General features: G+C 36.2%; 1 protein-coding gene across 1 annotated transcript in view; it reads left to right on the top strand.

Annotated features, from left to right (window-relative positions):
* The window catches only part of LOC124282023, a 48,353-nt gene extending 31,636 nt beyond the window's left edge, over positions 1–16,717 (top strand). Inside the window, exons 4-11 of the mRNA XM_046718023.1 lie at positions 10,487–10,579; positions 11,198–11,221; positions 11,871–11,891; positions 12,809–12,907; positions 13,865–13,945; positions 14,745–14,863; positions 15,093–15,110; positions 16,519–16,717. Coding sequence (XP_046573979.1) covers positions 10,487–10,579; positions 11,198–11,221; positions 11,871–11,891; positions 12,809–12,907; positions 13,865–13,945; positions 14,745–14,773 — 347 coding nt within the window. The 3' untranslated portion in view covers positions 14,774–14,863; positions 15,093–15,110; positions 16,519–16,717. The remainder of the gene's footprint in view (positions 1–10,486; positions 10,580–11,197; positions 11,222–11,870; positions 11,892–12,808; positions 12,908–13,864; positions 13,946–14,744; positions 14,864–15,092; positions 15,111–16,518) is intronic.
* Positions 16,718–26,046: the final 9,329 nt, after the last annotated feature.

Below are 26,046 nucleotides of genomic sequence, written 5' to 3'. Positions count from 1 at the left end.
TTTTCAGGGGCGGTGGGGTAGCTTTGCGGTTCGCTTGTGAAGCTGAAGACTCACATTTCCACATGGATGTCTCCCCCACTCACTCGCTCACTTAAGCATTTTCAAAAAATTGTCATTGATGGAAATAGAGATTTTAAATTCTGAGTACCATTCACTGGGGTGGATAGCTCTAGCATACATGTGTTAGAGTTCTCTGGATGACCTCCTAAACAGTTTAGTTTTTCTCCAAAAGCGCGCGTGCATGCACGCACGCACACACACACACACACACACACAAAGTTGATGTTTTGATGACTCCCATATGTTTTGTGTTTGCTTGGAATGTGCATGCATGGAATGTTAAGATGACCTTGGGACATCAACAACTGTTCCTTGCCAATTGGCCTGATGTGTTTTGTGGCTGTACTAGTAATGCATGACCCCAGCTGTTTTCTTGCCAAAGTTGTTCCTTAAAATTTGTTTTAAAACATTTGAGGATTATTCATTCTTAAGATAGTATTCTGTGACAGTTACATGAAATTTGTCATTGCACAAATAAAAATCTGTAATGCTCTGCGCATGGGTACAACCCTTGATGCTGTTCATCCACGACTGAAACAATATACTGAAGTTATATTCAACTGAGAAATGTGGCAATGTTTTTCATCACAATATGTTGCATGACATATTGCAATATTTCACAAGACAATTCTAAACAATTGATTTTGAAAATGGAAAGCATAGCTTGTTATATTTTTCCAAAAAATGATGTCTGATGTTCTTATTTGCAGACATCATCAAAAGAATGTTGTCAAAAGATATAAACTGCATATGATCTGGTAAACCATAATAATAATGTTCCAATATTGTCAGTGCATCATGTCATGTATCGTATCGTTAAATCAGCATTGTAGCACGTGTTTGAGAGCCTCAGTGATTTCTCTCTTAGTGTGTTTTTCTGTCTGTTTAGATAATACATCTTCAACACCGGAAGGAACCACAAGACCAACTCCCAATCCTGGCATATGTAAAGATAATTTGTGTTATTTATTTCTCCTCCTCCTCCTCCTCCTCCTCATACCAATTGTTTTGCTTGTTTGTTGGTGTAGGAAAAAAACGAGTGATAAGAAGAAACATCGGTCAAGTGTCAGTATGAATGAAGGAAAGAAGACTGACAAAAGAAATACCGATATACCCTTATGAATATACCCTTGTATGTCTGTTACCCCTGTAGTCACCAATGTGAACATATTCTCCTGTTTCACATTCGTCTCTGGCGGTTCCAGTCATAAAAGGTCTAGCCAAACAGTTGTTTCAGTTTGGTCAGTCTGTCCCAAGTAGCAGGTTATACATGAAGCTTGATGCATAAACGAGTTTACAAAGTCTGAGACTGATGCCTTATAATCATTCATTTTGATTTTCTCAACAAAATTCAGTTATATGCTGCTACAACATTACCTTTGGTGTTCCAGTACTTGATGACTGTTATGGACGAGCCATTTAACTGTGGTGTTGGGTGACATGCCCAGCCTACATACCTTTCTTTGTCTCACCACTATGTATTTCAGAGTTTGTAAAATGATAAGAATAGAGTATTTGTTCGTGATTCATAGTGTGAAAAATATTTTTTACAAGTATCATGCAGTCCTGAAATAATTTTGTTTTCAGCAAATTCAAGCGAACATATGTTAACAAATTAATAATAAACAATATAAATTTGAAATAAAAGATAGTCTGATGTGATGGTTCACCATTTAAATTGTAGGTCCTGATCAGCATTGTTTTTTGTGTGTATTGTTGGTAGATTCTTGTCAACTTTGCCAGAAATTGCAATCTTTCAAACTGTATATTCAGTTTCTCCCAATCTTCCAGTAATTCAGTTGAATATACCCAGTAATATAAGAACTGATCAGAAGCAGATGTATGATCCATTATATTATTTCATCAGGCATAATATCATGTTATTGAAGTTGTTTGTTATACCTTTGGTATTTGAAAATACCATTATCATTGCATCCTGACGTTGCTGATATTGACAGTGACCCCTGTCACCATTAAGGCTTCCCTATTTCAGCTGCCAAAAGAACTGTTATAAATGGTTCAGGGGATAAAAGATCCAGCCAAATAATTGTTGCAATTAGGTCAGTTTGTCCTAAGTAGCATGTCATACATGAAGTTTAAACAAGTTTACAAAGTCTGAGACTGATGCCTTATAATCATTCATTTTGGTTTATGTAGAACTGTTATAAGTACTACAAAAATTACATTAAGTAAGTCAAAATGTGGCAGTCATGATATACTTATCCATTTCCTTATCTACCGGGGGGTAAGATCTTTCAAGTTGTCAGTAACAGTAAGCAGAGCATGGCTATTGTTAATAACAGTAAGTTGGTGTGATCTGTTGATCACTCTTCACATGATTTCATAATTTTCATGTTTATGTGAACAGTGCTAAAACTTTGAATAAACTAAATAAAACTGATTACAAACATAAGTCCACATATACAATGAACGCTTTCTCAAAACAGATAGGATAATAACAGATTTGTTGATATGGGATATCTGTTATAGGTGCTCACAGTATAATCTTTCCTTTATGAATCATGAACAACAATACACCTTTACATTTAAAACAAAAGTTTCTTCAAAAAGTACATAATGTTTAGGAACCATGCATTATTGCATGCTCCATCTCAGGTTTGGAGCAATGTACCCATGCGTGGTAAATGTCAGCTGGTTGCACAAACAACTGTAGTAGATAATGTGCACAATGGCGACTCAAAAACTATAGCTTTAGCTATTTGAGTTTCATTTTAAATATTTTCCACAAGAGAAGGTTTTGTCAAAGTGTAAAAGTAGGGTTCTGTTTTAGCAGGGATATACCCTGATAACTCGTCAAGCCTTGAAAATAGTTGGTCTCCCCCAGGTCTGCAGGGCCTCAGCTCCATGTTCTTCACGTACTTGTGTTTACTAGAGGAGGAGGAGGAGGAATGTCCCATGAATCAGACTTGTACTGTTGTGACCTTGAATGAAACTGTGTATGTTTGATATTCATATGTTTAATGTAGAATTCATTATTCCAAAGTATCTTACAGTGGAAGCTGTCAAAACCAGCAAGTTGTCAACACTGGCATAAAATCTCAGTCCCGTCTGTGGCTAGTACATTTATAATCATTTATAAGCTCTGCAATTCGCCAGCTGTCATTTCCAGATCTCGGCATAAAATGAACCGCCCAAATATGTGTTCATACAGTAATCAGCGCTGTCTAATCCAGCATGTGACAAGGAGTCAGTGCATGCAGTAATTGAGAAAACCATGTGATACAACAAAGTTCTAGTCGCAGATAACTGTGTCAGCTCTACAATCTGGCATGCTGTCTAAACCAGATTATTTCTTAGTCCCGACAGTGCCGGTTTAGACAGCTTCCACTGTCCTTTGTACTAAACTCTGGTGTCTGGTGAGCTAATTTGAATTTGAATGAACACTTGAATCTTCCAAAAACATTAACTACCATATAGTATTTCCCAAATATGGAAGTGCTATTTGATATAATTATGATTATTGTAAATGATGCAGCCTGGCCGAGGCAAACTAGTGGTTGATACCATGAACAGATGATCCAAACCATTTGGGTGAAGTGACATGCAGTCAACCAGGTCATGCATACCGCTATCAGAGATGCCAACCACTCCAATTTTGGTGGTGTTACTCCGTTTTTTAAATACAAAACCCGCTCTCCGATTTGTCTTTAAAAACCTCTGATTTTTTTTATGGTTTACAATTTCATAAGTCACTTGTGATTTATCTGAGTCAACACCAGTAAAAGCATTTGGAAACTTAGCATGTGATCTTTTGGGTCTCGATTGTGTATATTGCATGTTATTGATGACAAGGTTTCACAATTGTTTTCCAAATGCATGTCAAAGCCCAAGCTCACCCCCAACTTGCACCTTCAGTGCTCAGGCCTGACTTTCAGCCAGGCTTGACTCCACTTTCATTAGATTCAAGGTTGGCATCTCTCTACTGCTACTTCTACAACATGTACAGTGGAGATGTTATCCCGATAACAAGGTTGCGATACGTGTTGTGATGCAGTTCTTAATACATCTATTTTCTTTTAATTTTCAAAGGTAAATCAAATCTCAAAATCATTTATTCATAAATTTCACTCGGCATGATAAGATTTTGTAGGAGAGAAATGCATCTGTTTGGGGGCACTGTGAATTTGTGGGGTTTTTTTTACATCAAGACAGTTTGTAAGGAAATTTATCATATGTATGCATTACAGCATATAGGGGGGTCAGACTTGCTGACTTGGTTGATACATGTCATTGTATCTCAGTTGTGTAGATTGATGCTTGTGATGTTAATCACTGGATTGTCTGGTCCAGCCTTGATCATTTGTGGACTGTTGTTTACAATGTTTTTTATGCTGCATAAAACAAACAAACAGTTTTTGTTACATGTTATGTTCTTTTTGTTTTCAACACATTTGACTACAGATAATCTTTTCTTTTCTGAGGTGTTTTGGTGTAGAGCTTTCTTGTCTAGTTATCTAGTGTGGGCTGTTCCTGCTGCCAAACATGAATGGAAGATAATCTACAATATGATCCTTTATAGTAATTATTTTGGGTTTTCGGAACATAGTGCAAGATCATGAAACCATGTACTTTGGTCTAACAAGTAATGAGAAAGTTTATGTTTTAAGAATTCACATTTTATCAATATTTTGAGGTCATTCTCACTGGAAGATTTCCAGAACCTAAATGAAATCAAAGCATTTTGTCAAGCAGACTGCATTAGTTTGGATAAAGTACTGCAATTATTTGGAATGTAAATGAGCTTAATAAATGAATTTGTAGTAGATTCTAGTAGGATTGGCTAAGTTCCCAGTTTTAGCTTTAACTGAGTCCTCCTGTTAACTTGAAGACTTTTCAAAATGTGTTTCAGTTTGCAATGGTTGTATCTTAGCTGACCTATGGAATCTTTGCTTGTCACTTGCCTTTTCATTTGTAATAATTCCAGTTTTGACATCATGGTTTGGACTTTTTATATAATTTTCATTATTTAATCATTTATAGTTCCTTTCAAGACAGTCTTGTCAAACAAAATGAATCAAACAGCTCATTATCACTAATATTATTATTAGTTATATGAATGTTGATGTATTATGTGCAGCCTGCTTCAGTTTTCCACTATGAAGCTGATAAGATTTGTGTCATTGTTATTGATTTGTAGAACTTTTTAACTGATTGATGTAGAGAGAAAGTGATTCTAGACAGAACAAACTTTTATGAACATTTATGCTTCATTTTGCTAAGTTCAATGAGTTGTTATTATTAACGTGTTTTATTGAAGTACATACCAATAATTTTCTTCTGGAAAATATTTTCTCAAATTTGGAAGATGAATATATATATTCAGGGTAAAATATTATGTTTCTGCAACAAAATCTGATATGCTAATAGTTAATTAAAGATGTGTTAACAGATATTGGCTAACCATAATTTATTATTCTTTCTCCAAAACATGAGTAGGCTCTCAAGTTGCAGTAGCAATGAAATTAGATTAATGCCACTGAGGTACAGTTTCCTGGTTTATCCAGGTTGTTTGTTGTAGTAGTAGAAACTGTTGTCATTCCTCACTTGTTTTACACAGTATCACTAAGGGTAACCTGATGTATAATCTTCATCACTGGGTACTGGGGCTTTTTGCGGTTTATGAATTGTTACTTTTAATTTTTTCACTTTTAAACACAGTGATGGTATTTTATTAATGCAGCATGTTACACTCTGTTTAGACTGTTTTAAAAACCTGCCTCAGCACATCATATTTTGATTCTTTGTCACGTCAAGATAACCATGTGTTTTCGTCAGTGTGGAGCAACAATCAACTGTTCACACATTTTGATCCAGATTTACCGGTGATTTGTAAAAATGCTGAATTATATAACTTAGACATGTTTTGATCCAATGATCAGAAGAAAGTTATCTTAGCTATTTTACCAGAAATAGTACATTCCAATAGTGTGCTATTTTAGTCACAGCTTCCTTCATAATATCAATAATAATAATAATAACCATCAACTAGCAGATATATTTAGTGTATTGAACAGTTTGATGAGACACCATATGATGATGCTTCTCATTCTGTCCTATCTATTGCAAAAACAGTATGTTGACATATGTATATACACGGTGAACACTTTTTATAACCAGATGTGTAATAACAATATTACTTACATACTTACAGTAGACGTGCTCACATGCTCACTATATTGTGTTTTTCATTTTGGTAACATATCAAAGCTGTATTTTACGTGAGTGGACGGGACTGAACACTGTACACAAGATAATGTCATGTTTTCCCTTCAATAGATAAAGCATAATGTTTTTCAAAAGTTGGATAATGGTTAATAATTTATCCTGGATTTAGGAGAAATCAGCTGAGAATGTTTCATAAAATCAAGAAATTCAATATGAGATTTGTGTGTACTGGTATTAATTCACTACAGCAGTGCCACTCTGTATACTATTTTCATTTATACACAAGTTAGTTATCTTTCTGAGGTTTTTGCATACCATGAAACAGTGAATATTCTTCATATTGTAATGTGAAGATTACAGCTTGCTCAATAATGGTATACAATCAGTTGTGCAATATGTTTTGTCATAATCCATGTACCAAGCTTTAGATAGTGCCTGATTATATGAAAAAAGTACATGTAGACTGATGCATTAACCCATAGTTATACAGTGCTGAGTGTATATTCCAGTTAACCAGTTTTAGTGTTTAATGTATTTGGATGATGTGAAGTTTTCTGAGTTGTTTTGGTGGTACAATATGGTATATAAGAACGTGTGCTTTAAGGCAAGTATTTGATGGCTGTATTTGTCAAATTGAATGCCTGCTCCAATAACAATGTCCTACTACTTCATGTGAAAGTACCTCTGCTAAATGAGGAATTAACACAACTATCCATATTGTATTGAGTAAATAACAGATTGTTTTACAGAAAACATTAGCATAGAATTGGCATGTAACTATTATATTTTAAGATGGTTGTTCACTAAAAAGAAAATTTAAGTCCTTTTTGTAAGGTTTCAATAAGTGTACCCCTTAGCAAGTTGTTTAATACAGTCAAGTCTCATTAATCCAACATTGTCCATTGCACAGCAAATTGTCGGATTACCGAGGATGTCAGATTATCGAATTCTGAGTTCAGATCACGTTCATGATCAAAAACAGGACAATCATGATTCACATTAAGTTTGTGTGTGCAATTAGTGTTGGGAATCGACGTCTTAAACCATAATCGATTATCGACTTTAGATCACGTTTTACAGCTAAACAATACATACGTCAAGATATTTGTGTGTGAAAACTGAGAAAGTAGAACTCCTGATCTACATGTCAACTTTGATGCAGAAATCAGAATATAATGCCTATAGATGTATAGTATCAATAAATCTATTATTTCCAATATTGTTCGTGAATTTGATGAGAACTGAGACTTTGGCAAATACATACCTTGTGAAGAAACCTGGAAAAGATTAATTTGGACAACTTTAAGTAATTGATGTGTCTCTGGTGGATGTATTTACTTTGTAATATTAAATAAGGAGATTAATTTGGACAACTTTAAGTAGATATGCGACCAAGGTTTATAATCATGGTATCCAGGGTAGTAATTTAGAGGTAAACTATCTAGTGGTTAGAATTGATTAGAAAGATGATGACAACTATCACAAACTAGTTTATGATGTCCGAAATTTGTATGTTATGCGAAGTCAATTTGTATTTATTGTTCATTGCCTTACCCACATGTATGCAACAATATGGATGCTTCAAGCAGGAATGTGCTGTACAACTACGCAAGGTTGGATCCATTGTCGTGCTACTATCAGTATACTTTTTAGGACTTGGGGAAAAGAGGTTTGTGTGGAGGCTTTGTCTGTGTGAAAAATTGTCAAAGGGACATGAATGCCTCTACACACGGGCTGGCTATCAATGGAGATCATAGAGATCCATAATCATTAACTAATTATTGAATATTGATGGATATTGGCGAAGTAAGTCTGAAAGAAATCAACATATTTCAAGTCACTGGCAGCCCATGACACATTCATGCATTGATTACAAAAAGAGGCATTCTAAATATTCATAATGTATACAAAATTCTTACCATATGTTGTTATATTCTAAACATAGTTTAGAAGTGGTGGATGAATATTGCCTTTTGTATTGTGTGTGTAAATTCAAACTTATTTCACCATAATAGTTTTTGTAAAGATCAATGACACAATTTTCATATCAATAATCAATGATAATTTTTACCTGATTTTTTTAAGTTGCAATCTTTTTAACCATCCCTACTCTACATCATAAAAATATTTGTTGATTTGAAGGAATTTCAAATAAATTAATTAATTAATTAACAGTGTATGGTCTCTTGCCAGACTTGGCTCCAACCTTGCAGTGTACATTTTAGTGATTTTACCAGTATATCACTTTGATTTTTTTGTTATTATTAACCTCTAGTTAAACTTGAATAAAGGCTTCAAGCTATTGCGTTCTTCATGGCATTTTGACTGTTTTTATTGGAGCAAAAGTGTACGATTTTGATAATCACTTTTCTGTAAACACTCTGAGGGATCCATGCCAAACACTGCCTAAATAGATGACTGAATACCAAAGCCAATATACAGATTGTATAAAAGTCAAATATTCTATACAGTCTGCCAGGATGGGTACCAGTTACCCTGCCAAAGACAGAGATGGAGCTTGAAGTGTATACCAAGGGATATCTGTTCTTAGCTACTGGGATGAATCAGCGAGTCATGTTCAACACCATGGGTCAGTGCTGACGGTCAGCCACTGACCATCATTATAGGACTGAACCATGGTACACACATATACTTTGTGATCATGTAAGAGAGGCAGACTGAAATAGGATGAGATGAGTACATGTGAATGCAAAACATTTTATGGCATAACAGGCAGTTGAGGTTGAATGGTATGTCACCAAGCTGAGACTACACACTAATCACGTGACCAGGTACACTGTCTTGACTTTCTGTAATGGAGATAAGTGTCTTATCTCAAGTAAAATACTGGCTCTTTATTGGTTATCTTGCTCATACTCATGTAACCGGGTAACCAATTCGACCTGAGGCTAGACTTTCCCACTCCAGGCCACATCCTTGCCCCCAAAGCTGAGTAGGGGCATGCTGCTGTCAAACTGAAGATCATTGTGGAGGATATTCTTCAAACTATAACATCAAAACATAAAGTTAGGAAGAAATGTCCTGGTTGCAATCTTCACCCCCATCTGCAGCAGAATCTTTAACTCCATTATACTGTTTGCTACCATCATGATTAACATATTTCATTACACAAGTTAAGTGAAAGAGTTGTGTACTGAATTCATTTTGAACATATGAATTCACAATGTGATTAATGGATGGGTCACATATTGGACGTCTGTATGGCCATTGTGGCAAGAAAGTACAGATGTTGATATGTGTAATGCTTACCCAGTGCATTATGCTGCAAGTTCTGTTGATCATCTTCAAATATGCCGATCAGTAAACAAAATATATAAACAACCAAGACACTACAGAACTTGATGATCCAAGTGCTGCTGTCATGAAAAGCTCTTCTGAGAGATAGTTGATGATTGCTTAATGAAGTTATATGAATATGTAAGAAGAGACTGTAGGTGAGCCACAGAGCTCCATAGGATACTTACACCAATGTGTGGAGCAAAATATCTATGGTCAAAAGTTGATACATGGTAAGTAATATGACATTCTAACATTTGTATTGCTGAAACTAACAACCACCGTTTTACATTCAATGCATTATGAATTACGATTGAAAAATTCACTTGATCTGACAAGATGTTGGCTGTTTCAAGTGAGTTACGATTCACAGACGCATTAGATATATTTCAGCTGTTTCAAACTAATGGCTAAACACATGGTATTAGTGAACGTAATGGTTCACAGTTTTAAGCTGTGTTATCTTTTCCCTCTTCTTTGTTTCTGTACTCAGCTGATTGTTTTTGATTTCACTGTATTTTAGTACCAGGATCTGTTTTCTCGAAAGAAAGTTAAGTTTTTACTCAAATTTCAAACTGAGTTTGACAAGTTGAAACAGCTGAGTTCCTAACTCAATTGCATTTCTAAGCCCAAATAGCCAAAACAACTCAAGTAACCTATCTACCAAACTCAGTTTGTCTACTAAGTTTAAGTCCAATATTAATTTCCGTTTATTCTAGAAAATGCATTTTCCTGTGTTTTCTCAAATTTGAGTAAAACTCTAACTTAAGTGAGATCTCAGACTGAAGTTTGTTTCGAGATATCTGGAGCAGGTTACTCTTACAGCCACACACTTTTTAGTCAAGCACAAATTGCTTTGGGCATGTTACTTCACAGAACCCAAACATTGCAAGCTGCATGTATGTTGATAATCCTTCTTCTAACCCAGTATCTTTTTCTTCAGCTCCAGGAACTGATGAGTGTGAATTTCCACTTATTGCAGTAATTATTTTGGCTATTTTACTGGTTGTGAAAGTAGTCACAGATGTCCTATTCGGTAAGTAGCAGTAGAATGTTTAACTGATACATCAGAGACAGAAGCAACTAGCAATACTTTCACATTTACAGGGTGGTTAATGGCGGATATCACTGTCCTCAATAGACATGCATGAAAGTTTGTGTACTATGCTGAGTTAACAAAATAATTGTCAACAGTGATGAGAAGCTTCATGATCTACTGTGGTCCATCAATTAAGATGTCTGCTTTACAATCTTTGCCATTTTGTCCCAGACCTTGTGAACAACATACAGTTCAACTATCTGTGTGAATAGTCCATGGTCATCTATCCTATGTTTTCATTGTCATTTATTGTTAGAGAACTCTTGCAACTCTTTATGAACTCTTTCTTTGCATGAGCCAAGTTTGACAGACAATCAAATGATATTCTCAAATGTCGAAATCCAAACTGATTTGGGATTGTTTTAAAGAAAATACCTTTTGTTAGGTCATATTTGAATAGATGTCATAAAATGTGGCATTTTTAGGTGATACCATGTCAGACAAATTGCTGATGCAACATAAAATATTTCACACAATGTTGCTAAAAGCGTGAAAAAATAGAATTGAGCTTCTATAAGCAACTGACTGTAGCAAATGTTATTTTTCTTTCCTCAGTTCTATATAGATGGGGAGGATTTTGTAAGTATGACCTTCACAAAATTTTCTGTGTTCACTGTTTATGTTTTGGGTAAATATTATCCAGGGTTCCTCAACACAATTGTGAACATGAGCAATAGCTAGCTTTTTATTTCAATTTAACTAATTACTTATGACTTTGTAGATTCCTGCATTCTGATTGCTGTGAAAGTGTAACAAATCAACAAATGTACAAAAGTAGTATTAAAATATACCATCTGAATGTATCTTGAAATATTTATCTTCACAATAAACTTTTTGGCTGAATTTGACTTTTTAAAAACCAGCATTATTACCCTTGAGTATGACATATCAACTCCAATACATTGTTTATTGTTTATATATGATTATATATTTAGGCATAATCGTATTACAGATACCTATGTAATCTATTATTACACAGTGCCATTTAGAAAGTGGTCAAATGCAACTTTCGAGGTTGTGTAGGCTGAGTGGGTTAGGCGGCTGACTTGTGTGCTGGCGATTGGTGCCTGACTCTGAGGGGTGTGGGTTCGAATCCTGGATGGGACTCAACCCCCAAAAAGTTGTAGAATTTGTACTTTACTAAGGAAGTGTAATTCCAAATATAACATATGTTGTATGTAGTCTATTGTCAATTTGTCAATTATTTATTTATATATTTCAGTTTCAGTCAAAGGGATCAGTGTCAAAAGTAAGTAGAATATAGGGAAGAGGTTCTCTCTGTATATTGAGAGAATAAGCATGTAGATGAACTGATAGTATTAAGAGTTCTACACAGAAACCAACAACTTCTTCCAGAAAGTTTGTGATCAAATGTTGTGTGTAATTCAGGAGAACTAGGTAGTTTCTGAGGACCTTTGTGTGAGAATTCATTCCAAAATAACAGGACTTGAACAACATACTGGACTTATCTTTGACTATCCATCTTAGCTACATCATCCCAGAACAAGAGTGGATAGACAGATTGCCTAGGTAGAAGGGTATAACACCCAGACACCCTCAGGTAACAGATGGTGGAGATGCATCATGACATCATATATGCGGCATCACACAATGTGTAATAACATTGTAAAATTATGAGACAGTGATATATTCACTTTCGCTCGTTAAATACCAAACCATTCACTTTCGTTTCATAAATATGGTATTACACGGGACATCGTTTAGTATTCTCTATTTATTACCCACCCAACATTAGCAAAACATATCGAAAGCAAAGTACTTCTTTTCTAAGAATTCAATGAATGAGATGACTCTCAGCTTCCTTGAGTCAGGCAAGATCTAATACTATTGTTACAGGGGGTATTAGCATTGTGGCGTCATAACTGTAAACCACTTTGGCGTCATACATGCACACCTTCCGATGTTATTAAACAATGTGTAATAACATTGTAAAATTATTAAACAGTGGTATCTCCAACTGGCGAGTAATAAATGCCTTTCAAGGACTTCCTAGTTGACTAAAGAAATAATAAGTTTCCATCTCCATTTCTGAAAGAAACAATATCATTATATTTCTGAACTTTCAAGATTTTCATATTACTGTCTATCATTATTACAACTGTGAATGTTTCAGATGAAAATTGATTTTGATAATGCTCTTTTCAGAGGTGTACGTCTTGTATTGGAGTTGCTTCGTTCAAGGGATCGTTGATTGTGTCGTTGGGGTGATATTCTTTATTGTCACTTTAGCAGCCTACACTGAATGTAACGTATATTTTGTCGCTCTGTTTGTCATAGCAGTCTAGTAGTGAAGAGGCTTTTGCTCTCTGGTATTATAATATGTCCCTGGTTTGCAAACATTGTTCATGTTCCACTGAGTGTCACTTTGTTTCAGTAAAGTAAAATGTTTGCTCTCCAAAGCCTTGTGGCATGAATGATATGCGTTGTCATTGTCCATTGTTGGCCTTCCATAATAGATCTAAGGTTGAGGAGTTATTATCCCAATCTACAGAACTTAGGACTTACATTACATCATGGCTTATTATTAAGTCATGTATAACATAGAAATCTTCATGTTTACGAGGGGCAGTGGTGAAGCCTAATGGTTAACTGACTGACTGACTGAGTTTGGTTTTCGCCACTTTTGCAATATTCCAGCAATGTCACGCTCACCAGAAATGGGCTTCACTAATTGTACCATGTAGGGATTGAACCCGGGTCTCCGGTAGCGACGCAACGCTTTAACCACTAGACTACCCCACGCCCCTAATGGTTAAAGCATCCAATTGTTTCGACCCAGTTTGATTCTCCCCATGTGTGAAGCCCATTGCTGGTGTCCCCTACCAGTGATATTGCTGGAATATTGCTAAAAGCGGCGTAAAACCATACTCACTCATGTTTATTTAATTGAATTATTTCTTTTTCAGGTGTACAATTAAATGATAGCAAACATGATCGGAATCACTTAATTTAAACAGATCTTGGCACTAAGACTATTGTGTAGCCATCTTTCTGTGTGGGACCTACATGTTCAAGTTGTGATTCTAAGATTACTCGTTAGAATGACTGTTCTGCTTATAAGTGGCATGTTGCATATCTATCTATCTTTTGAACATGAATTATGTAGGGTAATCTAAGTACCTTATGCCTCATTCAATGAGTACATGATTCACTCAGTTTCAAAGGAATTTATGTTCAATTTTCATGTCTTTAACATTCTAGGCCTGGATGAGCCTCTTGCTATTGTAACTCTCGTTCTCAGCATCATTGTCATCATTATTGGAGGTGTTAACATACTTCTGTGTAAGTAAAGTTTATCTGCTTAAATGTATGTACACTAGGTATATATGAGGTGAGGTGAGGTGAAATTTGGTTTAACGTCAGTGCTTGAGAATATTTCGCTCATATGGCGGCGTGCATGCGTGTGTATGTGTATGTGCGGCTGCTTGTACTAGCCCAGACTGAAGCTGGTTTTATAGTGCTAGCCCACTGAGATACCATGCCACAGTGAAGCATGAATACCCCACTCAGACACATTATACTGACTCGAGCCGACCAGTCCTTGATGTACCCATTATGCCGAAGCGCCAGACAGGGACCAACAAGTACCATATTTTTTAAGCCTTTTTGGTATGGCGGTTGGGGATCGAACCCACGACCTTCTGCTCTCGGGCGGACGCTCTAACCACTACACCAGGGAGGCGTAGGTATACATGATGTTTGACTGAGATTCACCCATGTTTCTACGTTTGTCCACACCTTTCCTTTACTGCCTATTAGTTTAGATGTCTGAGACCAGCATTAAAATACTTCAGGTCTTCCTTCCACATCATTCAGACATGCTATGAGACTATTAAAATACTGTTCAAAGTGGTTTTGCCTTAATGTCACTTACTCAGTGTGTTTAACTGCACATATGCTGGTAGCAGTGACACTGTTATATACTGAAGCTTCCACGACTAAAAGCCTCGCTGCCCTTAGTTGACTGTGGTTCTATATTGCATAAAGGTTTTCATATGTGTAAGTTGTGGTAATTGTTTCTTTGCTGAATACTGATGGCATTTGTTGAGTTCAACTTGTTGAGTTGTTTTCATGTAAACAGGTTGCTGCTGTTACAAAGCCACCTGGTGAAGTAGATGGGAAACCTGGCTCATCTGAGCCATCTTCAAATGCTGGTGGTCCTCGCCCATGGTTATGCTGCCTCAAACCTCAAACAAAGATGTAGGATTTTCATGAATTGTCATCATCTAGCTATCTCTTCAAAGTAAACATCCCCAATAATCAAATTGAGTCTTTCATCCAGTCACAGACTATCTGACACATATACATGACCTAGTTTTGTTTTCCTATCTTATCCAGTCATCTAAGTGATTTTTCTACAAACGTAGAGAGGGTGTTTGAAGTTTAGTTGACTTTGTGATGCATTTAGGTTTTGTCTTTTCTTTTCCAGATCCTCAGGGGAAGAGAGGTAGATAATGTGATGATGTTACCACTGTCAGCTCATCTCTGTAGAATCTTTAGAACAATCAGTAGTAAGAATAGAAAACATTTAGGCTTTCAGGAAGGGATCATGTAGGTAAAATAGTTTCCAACTGTAAACATTGGGAACAATTGTGATATAAATGAATTTATTATTATACTACAATAGACAGGATTTATATCATATCTGGAGAAATGTAGAGTACAGTCATTGAAAAAAATTCATCAGTATTGCCTATAAGCAGCGTGATGTGTCTTGTGTCTTGACCTTTGACCATGATTGTTGAGTTAATCATGTTTAACATGAATATTAAAGGGACCATTCATAATTTATGGCTAGGAGGGCTGATGATGATTTTTATGGAGTACAATGTACAATGTGAATGACCCCCTAAAATTTATGTACAAAATAATTGACCCCCCTGCAGGTCATGTACAAAATCAGTGAACACCCACCCACCCCTCGGCTTCCCATAATTTCTAAGTATAATTTTAAACATAATTACAAAATTGCTGATCCCCCTCCTAGCTCCCCAGAACAAAATGGGTGGAACCACCACCCCTCTAGCCATAAATTATGAACGGTCCCTAATCATCATTGTAGTCATCATAGTAGTATCAACACACAGATTATACAGTATTTATATACATGATGCAGGTGATTGGTGTCATGTGGGTTCACTCATTGTGTTTAAAAGTCAAAATTTCAGTATGAGTACACTTTGTCTTTTGGCTTATGATATTTTGGAGATGAGCCTGGGTCCTAAAGAGGTTTTGAGTGATCTCAAGTAAAAGGTGAAGGTCACTGTGAAAAGCGGTATCAAAGCAATATCAAGAAACATTTCCTTATGTTTTGAACCCATGTGAAATCATTATTGCCATTGCATCACAATTAGATAACATCACTAATTTCCTGCCGCTATTCCTGGTTAGCAGAACCTTCTGTACTGATGACACTGGTTATTACAGTTTTCAAACTGAGTTGGTTATAATTTTCAAGAGTTTGAAAGTAAACCTTTGAAGCTCAGATAACAATGGAGCCTTTTCATTAATAAAGAATTTGACTACCGGTTTGATCTAGAATTTCTAAATGAAAATACTCATGTAAGACATGAGCAGAGGATCTAGTACAAATGTTTTGCTAAGAAACAAAAGTGTTTGTTAAAATTTGGCTGAATTTAAGTGACCTTGCAACTATAATATTTATTTTTTGATTGATATGAGTTTGAATATTTGAAATTTGTCTGTTCTTGATTTGTTGCACTCATACTTCTTTAGGAATTCATCAAACATTTCCTAAAATATGTAACATTGAACATCTCTTAGATTATGGCATTTGCTTATTAGCTGGAATGAGTTGAGATGTCATCGTTTTGTTTACAACATCTTTCTAACAGTCGTCAAAGTCCTCCAGCACCAATACCTGCTGCCATGGCCTCCCAAGAAAACCAGTCCCCCTAAACTCCACTTCCGCTAGACCTCTACCCAGCCCCACATCAGACCCTGCCAGTGACAGTGACAGTGTTAACCCAAAGGTTCTCCTAGAGCCTCTAAATGTTGAAGAACCAAAGAAGAAGAAGAAGAGAAGGAAGAAAAGGAAATCTACAAAAGAAGCAAGAGAAGAATCAGCTGCACAAACAATGAATGCAGCAGGAGAGACAGTGATGATGACTGAGAGGTTGGACTGTGTCAGAATAATTTAACATGATCACAGGGGAATATTTTGTTTTCATCAAATGTATTTTTGTAAAGGAACAATGTATGAAACAATGATTGAAATTTGGGAGCTTTTATGGAATCTCTTCTTCCTAATATTAAATTACTGTACTTGTCTTCTCTCTTGTACTTGTTTTCATCCAAGATGGTTAAATATTAGTTGACAAATGCTGCTGTTTTAGAAAGGTTACAACACGCTATGAATGCATTGGTTGCTGTGAACCTTTGTGCATTGTTCTTCATGATTCTTGAGGCTGATAGGTTTAAAAGAAACTGTACATATTATCCCTTTTGTCCAAACATGCCTTTTCCAGCACGCTTTGTTTAGAGAGCATAGCTCATTAATCGTTTCATTCTTTTCTTAATATTTGTAAACCTGTCACACATGTGCTGAAGTCAGCAAGTTTGGCATTTGGGGGTTTTATGACAAAATGCTGATGAGCAGTACTTTGTGAAACTTTGTATATAATTCAAGCAAGTGCTTGTCTCTTGTTAAATAATTGTTACTTATCAGGCAAGTGTCTTTAGCTATTCACAGATTTCTGAGGCAATAACAAGTATAAATGTGGGTTTAATTTTGCAGAACATCACTAAAAAAACATGTAATATTTTTTCATGGAACTTTACAAGCACATATTGTAAAACAACCATTACTGCTATTGACTGAATGGATCTGAAGGTCAGACATGGTAGCTTGAGGGACAGTCTGACATCATTCTCTGATGGAATAGGATGTTGATCCTCAGGCAGAATAAATTTAAAAAATCAGTCACAGCATCAAATATGAATTATGGAAAGTTGTGTCTGACCTGCTTTTTATTTTATGCACATATTTTTAAGGCTAGAGATACTGATTATGTCAAAATGTTGACATGTTGTTCCGTCCAGATCTTTTAAATCATTGATTTATCTTTTGTTATATTTATAATATTTAGATGTGATTGTTCTATGTCATGCCTGTTCCATAAAATGATTTTAGTTCAAGTCAAGTTTATTTCTGAAGTGGGGACCTTTAGGCCCATATTACTATTACATACATGAGAAACATTAACATTTCATACAATGAGGATATTTTGTCTGACAAGCATTGCTTTGTACATATAGATAGCTAAATTGATCAGAATAGATTCATAATTTGTATTTTTCAGGTATAAATTTGGTTCTAATTTGTTCATAGATGCTACAAATACAAATAAACTGATATTCATCCTCGATATAAGGCTTTTTACAAACTAAACACGAAAATGATTTTAATAATGTTGACGTATTAGAAGTGTACAAAACATGAAGTCTTATTGAGGACAACTACTTTTTCAAATGATCTATGCTTGCGAGCTATCTGTTGCAGAATCTTTATGTTGGCCATAATTTGTTGATATCCTTCTATTCTGAATGGTTAATTTTGTGTCTACCATGCACATTCTACTGAAGAATTAGAAAGATCTGACAAGGATTTCAAAAGAGGTTTTATATGTAAGCATATTATTATTTTGTATCATATTTAGTCCCTTCCTCAAATATTATATTTGCTCAAACTTGTTGTTATCATGTTACCATCTCTGTTACAGCCACACAACAGTCATCATGCATTATGTATATCTGTATGTAATGATAAATGCAGACGCACGCATGCATACACGCCACAAGCATACAGATACATACATTGATTGAATTAACGAAATTATGTTTGAAATAGTAGGTAGATCTCATGGTAAAATTTGATTTGCAGTAAGTGTTGTTTGCTTGCATTCTTTTATAGGATACACTGGTTTATATGTCTCCAGACAAAGACAGGGAAATTCATGTTCCTCTTTTCCTGTATCTTGATACCCATTAGCACCAGTTGGTATCAGAAGTGACTTTCATATGACATCATTGGCTGCACACAAAATATTTCTGTCACGAACATCTTTTATGAATGGGTCAGTATTGGAACATGCTCAATCAAAGTACAGAATATGTTCATATTAGAGGCGATAGGGTAGTCTAGTCGTTAAATTGTCCGCTCATCATGACAAAGACTCCAGGTATAATGTGTGAAGGCCATTTCTGGTGTCCCACTATAGTATAGCTGGAATGTTGTGAAAAACAGTGTCAAACTAAACTCATTCACTGTTCATAAGCAATTGTCATGTAATGAACATTACTGAGTGTGGCGTTAAACAACAACCCTATAATAACCCAAATAGCAAGGGTACTGGTTACCATGTAACTTGTAGCCTGATTGGGCCATCATCCCTACATGACATGACAATACAAGACTGAAATACAACTTGATTGTACCAACTGATTGTACCTTGCAAGATAAAGTAGAGGAGGGTTGGTTGCCTCTCATTATTTAAAGTGCTGTAAGTGAAAGATATTACTTTAGACTCAGGGGAAGATATTGACACTGACCACTTACCAGGTATTCATTATATCCTGCATGGTTGACAATATGTATGTTTGCCCCAGCAAGCTGTACATATTTATGTCAACAAAGTAGGTCTTGGCGTGAAATATTTGAATTGTGAAAAAGTATTGTTTTAACAATTTCTTAGGGATTTCAACTTAAGTGCTTGAACTTGTAGAAGTGAGGATGTTATGAAAATGACATTTAGAATCAATTCATTGCAGTCAGATGACCTGGATTATAATATGACCATAGAATGGTAGTACAATTCTATTCTATACTTTAGGGGTATTTTTTGTTATATAAACTGGCAAGTTCAAGCAGTTTATCAGGGTGAAGCTGAATCTGTTAGCTCAAATATGCCCAGACTGACTGCTGTGGTTCTCACTTCACAGATGTCTCCTCAGTGACGTTTGTGTTGGGATAAGGGTGAAGGTAGGTTACGCCCAACCCTCTTTTTAGGCCTTGATACTCTTTCCTATCAAGCACTCCTTTACAATCAATGGGGTTGGGCACCACTTGCCAATCAAACACCCAATAATGTGAGATAGGCTGTGGGTTAGCTATCACTCATAACTCATATAATTTTGTTTTAGGGTGCATGCACGTAACCATAAACACTCAGGTGCAGATGATGTTAATTGCAAGTAATTGGGGATTACACTTTCTCAGTAAAGTACAGATTCTAGAATTTTTCTAGCATTTGAACACTTTCTAAAATGCATTGTGTATATGTAGATGAGCACTAATTATTTGCACTAATTATGTGTGATAGCACCTGTGGCCCCATGGTATCTAAAGAGATGAACTCAATTGCCAAGCATAGGTCCATGGTGGCAATGTGAGTTTGGTCCTCCATGACAGGCAAATTGAAATCCAAACAAGTGTGCCCAATAAAGTGCATTTCTCCTAAAATGTTTATTCCATCCTTTTCCTGCACACCCGGATAGCCCTTTACTTGACAGGGTTTATTTACTTTAATGAAAATAACAATTTTATCTTTTCTCTGAATTTGAAATATTTCCTGATGTCTCATTGTGAATTTCTTTATTAGTGTTTTGAAGATGATATTATACAATTATAGACTCTTGTAGAGGTCGATATCGTTTTTTATTGACCTGAGAAAAACAATATCGACCTAGCCTGCAAGGTTGTTTTCTCAGGTCAATAAAACCAATATCGACCTCTACAAGAGTCTATAATTGTTTTATTATATAATGAAAGAGAAATGGGTTTTAACATAAACTTTTAATGCACACAATGTGCCATCTATCCGAGTGATCTGATTGGCTGAAAAGCAGGGGAAGCCCTTCTTACGGGATTCCTTGTCTATTTTAGTAACCCAAGTCAATATCGTAATTTATCAGAAAACTCAAGTCTATATCGTGTTTTGTAGTCAATCATGTGACGGTATATTTTGACCAATCGTGGTACAGGAAAAATACTACCTATATAATAATCTATTATATTCTGATATCTATATGTATATCTGTGTATAACACAGCCCTAATTAAACATTTGTTCTATCCTGGTGTTATGATATATTTCTCTTAGTGTTTATATATATACATATATTATATATAATATAATATAATGTGGAGATACATGTAATGTGTTTTGTTCCCATGTATATTCTGTTTATATGCTTGTATTCGATAAAGATTGTTTTTGTCATTAAACGTGTCAGTTGCTGTGAAATTTGTTAGGGAAACCAGTTGGTATTTCAGGGGAGAAGGGGATGGGGTGGGGGTGTCTTTTAAAAAGCCCTGTTTGCTGCAGGAGGTTTGACATGCAGAAGTCGCAAAAATTACATTTTTTCATATTCTTTCAGTGAAACGTATTGTTTCAGACCAGTGGCATTACACTGACAAAAATTCCCCTTAATCCCAGGAATATTAAGTGGTTGACCCCTTCATGTATAAGACTAGTATGTCAGTGTTTATGTCTGTATATATACAAAATTCATTTGTCTTTGTCTCTGTCTTATTAGAAATTAACATGTCAGAATTGATATCAAGAATTCACAAAATTATTTGAAAATATTTGTTTCTAATGTCACTTGTTATATGTCTCTGGTAATGCTAGGAGTAAAACTTTATGTACTAATAAGTGTACATTCCACCGAACATAGCATTTGACTTGCTGTTCTGGTTGTGGTCAGTAACTAATACAGACAACAGTATCATGTCCAGTACTAAAAGTATAGTATAGAAGTCTTTCATGCTGACGTGCAAAGACTTCAGTTTGTTTAAACATATTTATTAAATAATTACATGGATGAAGAAGAGACATAGAATAAGAGACATCAAAGAAGATTCTTATAAATCTTATTCATGTACGAACTGTTTTATTGTTTTTGTTGTATATTGATTCTTTTATTAGTTTCCTGTTAAAGAAAAGCTGTGATATATCTCTTAACAAGTTTGAAAAGAAATCTTTTGTTCAAACAAGACTTCAGTATTTGGAAATGTAACAATTATTATGTTATATATGTTATTTTTATATGCTATTTAGTTAGTACACATTTGCTTTATAAATAAATAAAATATATTACTCACAGTTGTGACTCTTTTGGTTTTCCTTTGCTAATTTCCTTTCATTGTTACTTAAACAAATATTCATGACAGATCTATTCTACAGATTGTATTATATATGCAACTAAACCCTTGTGTTTACAATTTCTTAACATACTCCCTACTCATGAAAGGGGGCAGTGGGGTAGCCTAGTGCTTTGTTGCGTTTGTTCATCACACCAAAGACCCGGGTTCGATTCCCCACATGGGTACAATGTGTGAAGCCCATTTCTGGTGTCCCCCACCGTGATATTGCTGGAATATTGCTAAAAGTGGCGTAAAACTAAACTCACTCCCACTACTCACTAATAATGAATCACAGCTCATAACAATCAGTCACTGGATTGTCTGACATGATTATGTACAGTGATATGGAAGGAGTTTTGCCAGGAGCCCTGAATCAACAATCATGGAATATTAGGGAGTAGTGTACATGAATGTGTATAATGTCTGCACTACTGTCATGCATGTCAGGTTCATTAGTCTGTACGTGCATCTGCTGAAAACAGGTTTACAACAGCTCTTGACTACACAATCACATTTGACATGACCTGATTATCCTAGCTGGTCCAATTAACAAGGTACCATCTGCAGCATACACAGAATGTAATATATTCTAAAATGTATGCATACATTTCAGAAAGTTTGCCTCATTGCATCGAACAGATGCTCACAACTGAACAACAAATGAATGAAAATTAAAAATGATAACGTTCAGGTGTATACTGCAATCGTAGTGTACCCCAGAAAATGGCCAATGTTATACTGATCAGTCAGAACAAAACCTGTCTGACTGGGACGGCACAGACCCTGCCTGTATAGGCTGATATTTCAATGCCAAAAGCTTGTATCGATTCCATAACCTATTCGTGGCGTGTTATTGCGTCATATGCAGGCGTAACCTTGTTTACCCGTCTCCTTGGCAACAGTCAATCAGTCTGTAGACGGTCATGTTGAACTAACCGTAGCCATGGCAATGTAGGAGAAACGACACGAGTAAGATCTATATATTCTGCTGGATCCCGATGTCGGGTCGTCATCATGTAGTGTGTGCATGCAGCTGTGATATAAACGGCTTCGTTCAATCGATGAGAAGGGGAATCCCCTTCATAGGCCACACACTTCATGTACACAACCCGTTCCGTCGCATAAAACAATATGGCGAAGTGAATACGTTTGTCACAATAGGTGGGCGATGTGCGAGATATATATTGTCTTGCTTCACTGCCGATGAGTATTCCTTGTATGTGCTCAGTTTGCGAAACCAAACACCTCACACACACAGGGCACAGCTATCCAAACGCTTACATACTAATCTATTTTAAGTCTGGGAGGGTGTTATAGTACAAAAGATTACATTTATGGACTCATTTTCCTCCTAATTATCAATATTTTCCTGATTGTCATTAAATATTGTCAGTAAATATTTCCCTTCATTTTGAACGATTGTTGTGTGGTTTATGCGTGTTATCTGAGTGTTATTCACAATCAATAGACATATTTTCCCCAAGCAACTATGACATGCTCTATATGTCCAACTAAAAAACAAGCAATAGGCCTATTAAATACAGTACAAACCTTTCAATACAAGTTGATAGTGGCATATCGCTAACTGCGTGGTTGGAAACTTTCTCTCTCTGTGTGTTTGTATGTCACTGGAAGACGTTCTGTTGGTAGAAACTACACATGAACATTAGTTAAGCACCACTTGATTCTAAGAGCAATAATTGCTGTTAAGTTTTGGTCCAAACGGGCGATAATACCCTAGCACTCTGGAATGCACATGGAAAGTTATGGGTCGCATTTTTACGTGCTGCAGAGGCGCCAACTGGGGTATAATTGAGTGAGTGAGTTTAGTTTTATGCCGCACTCAGCAATATTCCAGCGATGACGTGTCAGCGAGCCTGACCACCCGATCCCATCAGTCGCCTCTGACGACAATATGTCTGTAAAAGTTATTTCGACACCCAATCAATATATATATATATATATATATATATATATTTATAAGAAACACATTTTGACTTTGTACTTAAAATCTGGGTAAATGCAGACTTGTTCTCGTGGCTATATGGATGGAATAATGCCGATGTGACGAAAAAACCCAACTCAACTCAATTCAACTGTTTCGACACCGTGATGATTAATTTGCATGCGGTTGTCCTCTGTCATTCCGCAAGGAGAGGTACCCGAGGGTAGGCCAACCTTTGCGGCCTAATTCCCACAGATGCTCTATTGAGAACATGTCAAGAGTCTTAGCGCGCTGTTGATGCATCATGCAAAGTTTCATTGTGATTAGATGTTGCGTTCAAATACATAACAGTATATGTACACATACTCGAACTATACAAACATTCACGTCACTAGTTCCCAAGTTTTTTGGTCGGTGGTGTACCCATACCTACGTGTAACAGTAAACTCGTTTTTTAGGACTCGGCTTAATATGGGTTGATATGCAGGATCATATCTGGACCACGTGAACTGATATAAGACCCACATATGCCTCAGGTACACACAAACACCAATATCACTTTAGTTCTGATAAGATTAAAATGTTTAATCAGGGGTCTGTGTACACACGTCAATGATACAGGTGCCCCCCAGCTCTGTTATTGAGGGTTGATAAGAAGGGTCCTTCCACTGTAATTCTTGAACGATCCAATCCAACTTAGTATGATTATGATCACTGTTTACACAACCAAAGCGTGGAAGTAAGGAACTCTAACGGACTTATTTCATTATGTCTTTGTGTCTGAACGCTTACAGTATTTAGATATGATAAGGCTTTTTCCGGAAACAAGTTACGTTCTTAAGATTTAGTAACTTGTGAAAATTGCTTATTGTGTGCATGACCACCCTTTGTGAGACTCGTACGTACGTGCATACGACCGTTCGTCTCTCAAGGAGGGCATGTCACGGCACATATCAGTGTCCACATGCAGTATCTATGTTTGACCAGGTATTGGGGATTATAAGTATTGTGTCATCAGATTACAAGTGTAATGTGGAATAATCAATTCATAGCGACACCCGTGTATATAATAATATAAGTTACATAAAGGGGATTATGTTTCTATATTCTAATTCTTATTTGCCTTCATGTTACAATCGCCCGTCTCTATTACTTTCTGAAGAGTTTTTATCAAATGTCCGTCGTGTACTTGAAGCCTCCCTGACAACAAACCTGTCAACAGACAAGTCACCTGCATGCATAATGGCTGTAGATGAACACGCCACGACTCTGCTGCCTAAAGCAGGCATTGTTCAGTGTCTGTTTGTGCAGGCCAGCATCATGAAACCCCATGATTTCACAAAATGCATTGTCTTGGTCAAACCTGTTCAGATCCGGGTTAGAAATGATATTCAGCAACTCCTAGTGGTCAAAAGACGCGGGATCGAGTGGTCAGACTCGCTGACTTAGTTCCAGTTGGCTACATTGGTGTTCATGGTGTAAATCACCGGATAATCTTGTTCATAGCACATTATTTACATAATCTATTTAGGAAACCGATGAGTGAGGCGTGAAAAACAAACAAATCTTGGTCATGGCACCCCCCATTGCATGAATCGTTGTTCATGACGTCAATCACTGGATTGTCTGATCTATACTTGTTTATTTACATATCGTTGTCATATAGGTAGACTAGTGTAGCGTTAAACAACAACCAAAACCATCATGGACGCCAGTGCAGATGTGTGCATCGGTGGTCCCCAATCAGAGGAACAGCCCGGAAGCATCTCAACATGCTCAGGATATGATACTAACGTTGGGTGACACCAACCACTTCGAGCAGCCCTATCAGTCACACGCCTTTGTGTCTCATTTCCTAAGTATTCGTATCTTTGTAAGCGTATGTATATATATTTACACGGCTGTTATCGTCCTGTTACAATTATCATCCGCTTCCGTCTATAAATATTTCGTTTCTAAACTCATGTTTAAGTAGACATGGAAACCATGCATGTCTTTCTCGTGTGGAATATATAATTCACAGATCTATTGAGTATGTGACGTTGATCAGCGAACTGAATGCATGCACTACGTCAATAAAGATTCAATATGTATAGATCGTAGGATTCAAAGGACATAATATGGGCGTTGGTACACAAGCGTTGTATATCACAATCAAGGATGAAAGCACATGAAATACATCACTTGATCGGTACTCATTTGTATGAGGTGCCACGTGCTTCATGGGCACACGATGCAATGCACAAGTGAATGTAACAAACAAATCTAGTTT

The sequence above is a fragment of the Haliotis rubra genome, unplaced genomic scaffold, assembly GCF_003918875.1.
Source record: "Haliotis rubra isolate DU_JTF1 unplaced genomic scaffold, ASM391887v1 Scf1084, whole genome shotgun sequence".
Lineage (NCBI taxonomy): Eukaryota > Metazoa > Mollusca > Gastropoda > Lepetellida > Haliotidae > Haliotis > Haliotis rubra.
Note: the sequence above shows the minus strand (reverse complement) of the source record. Positions and strands in the feature narration are given on the sequence as shown.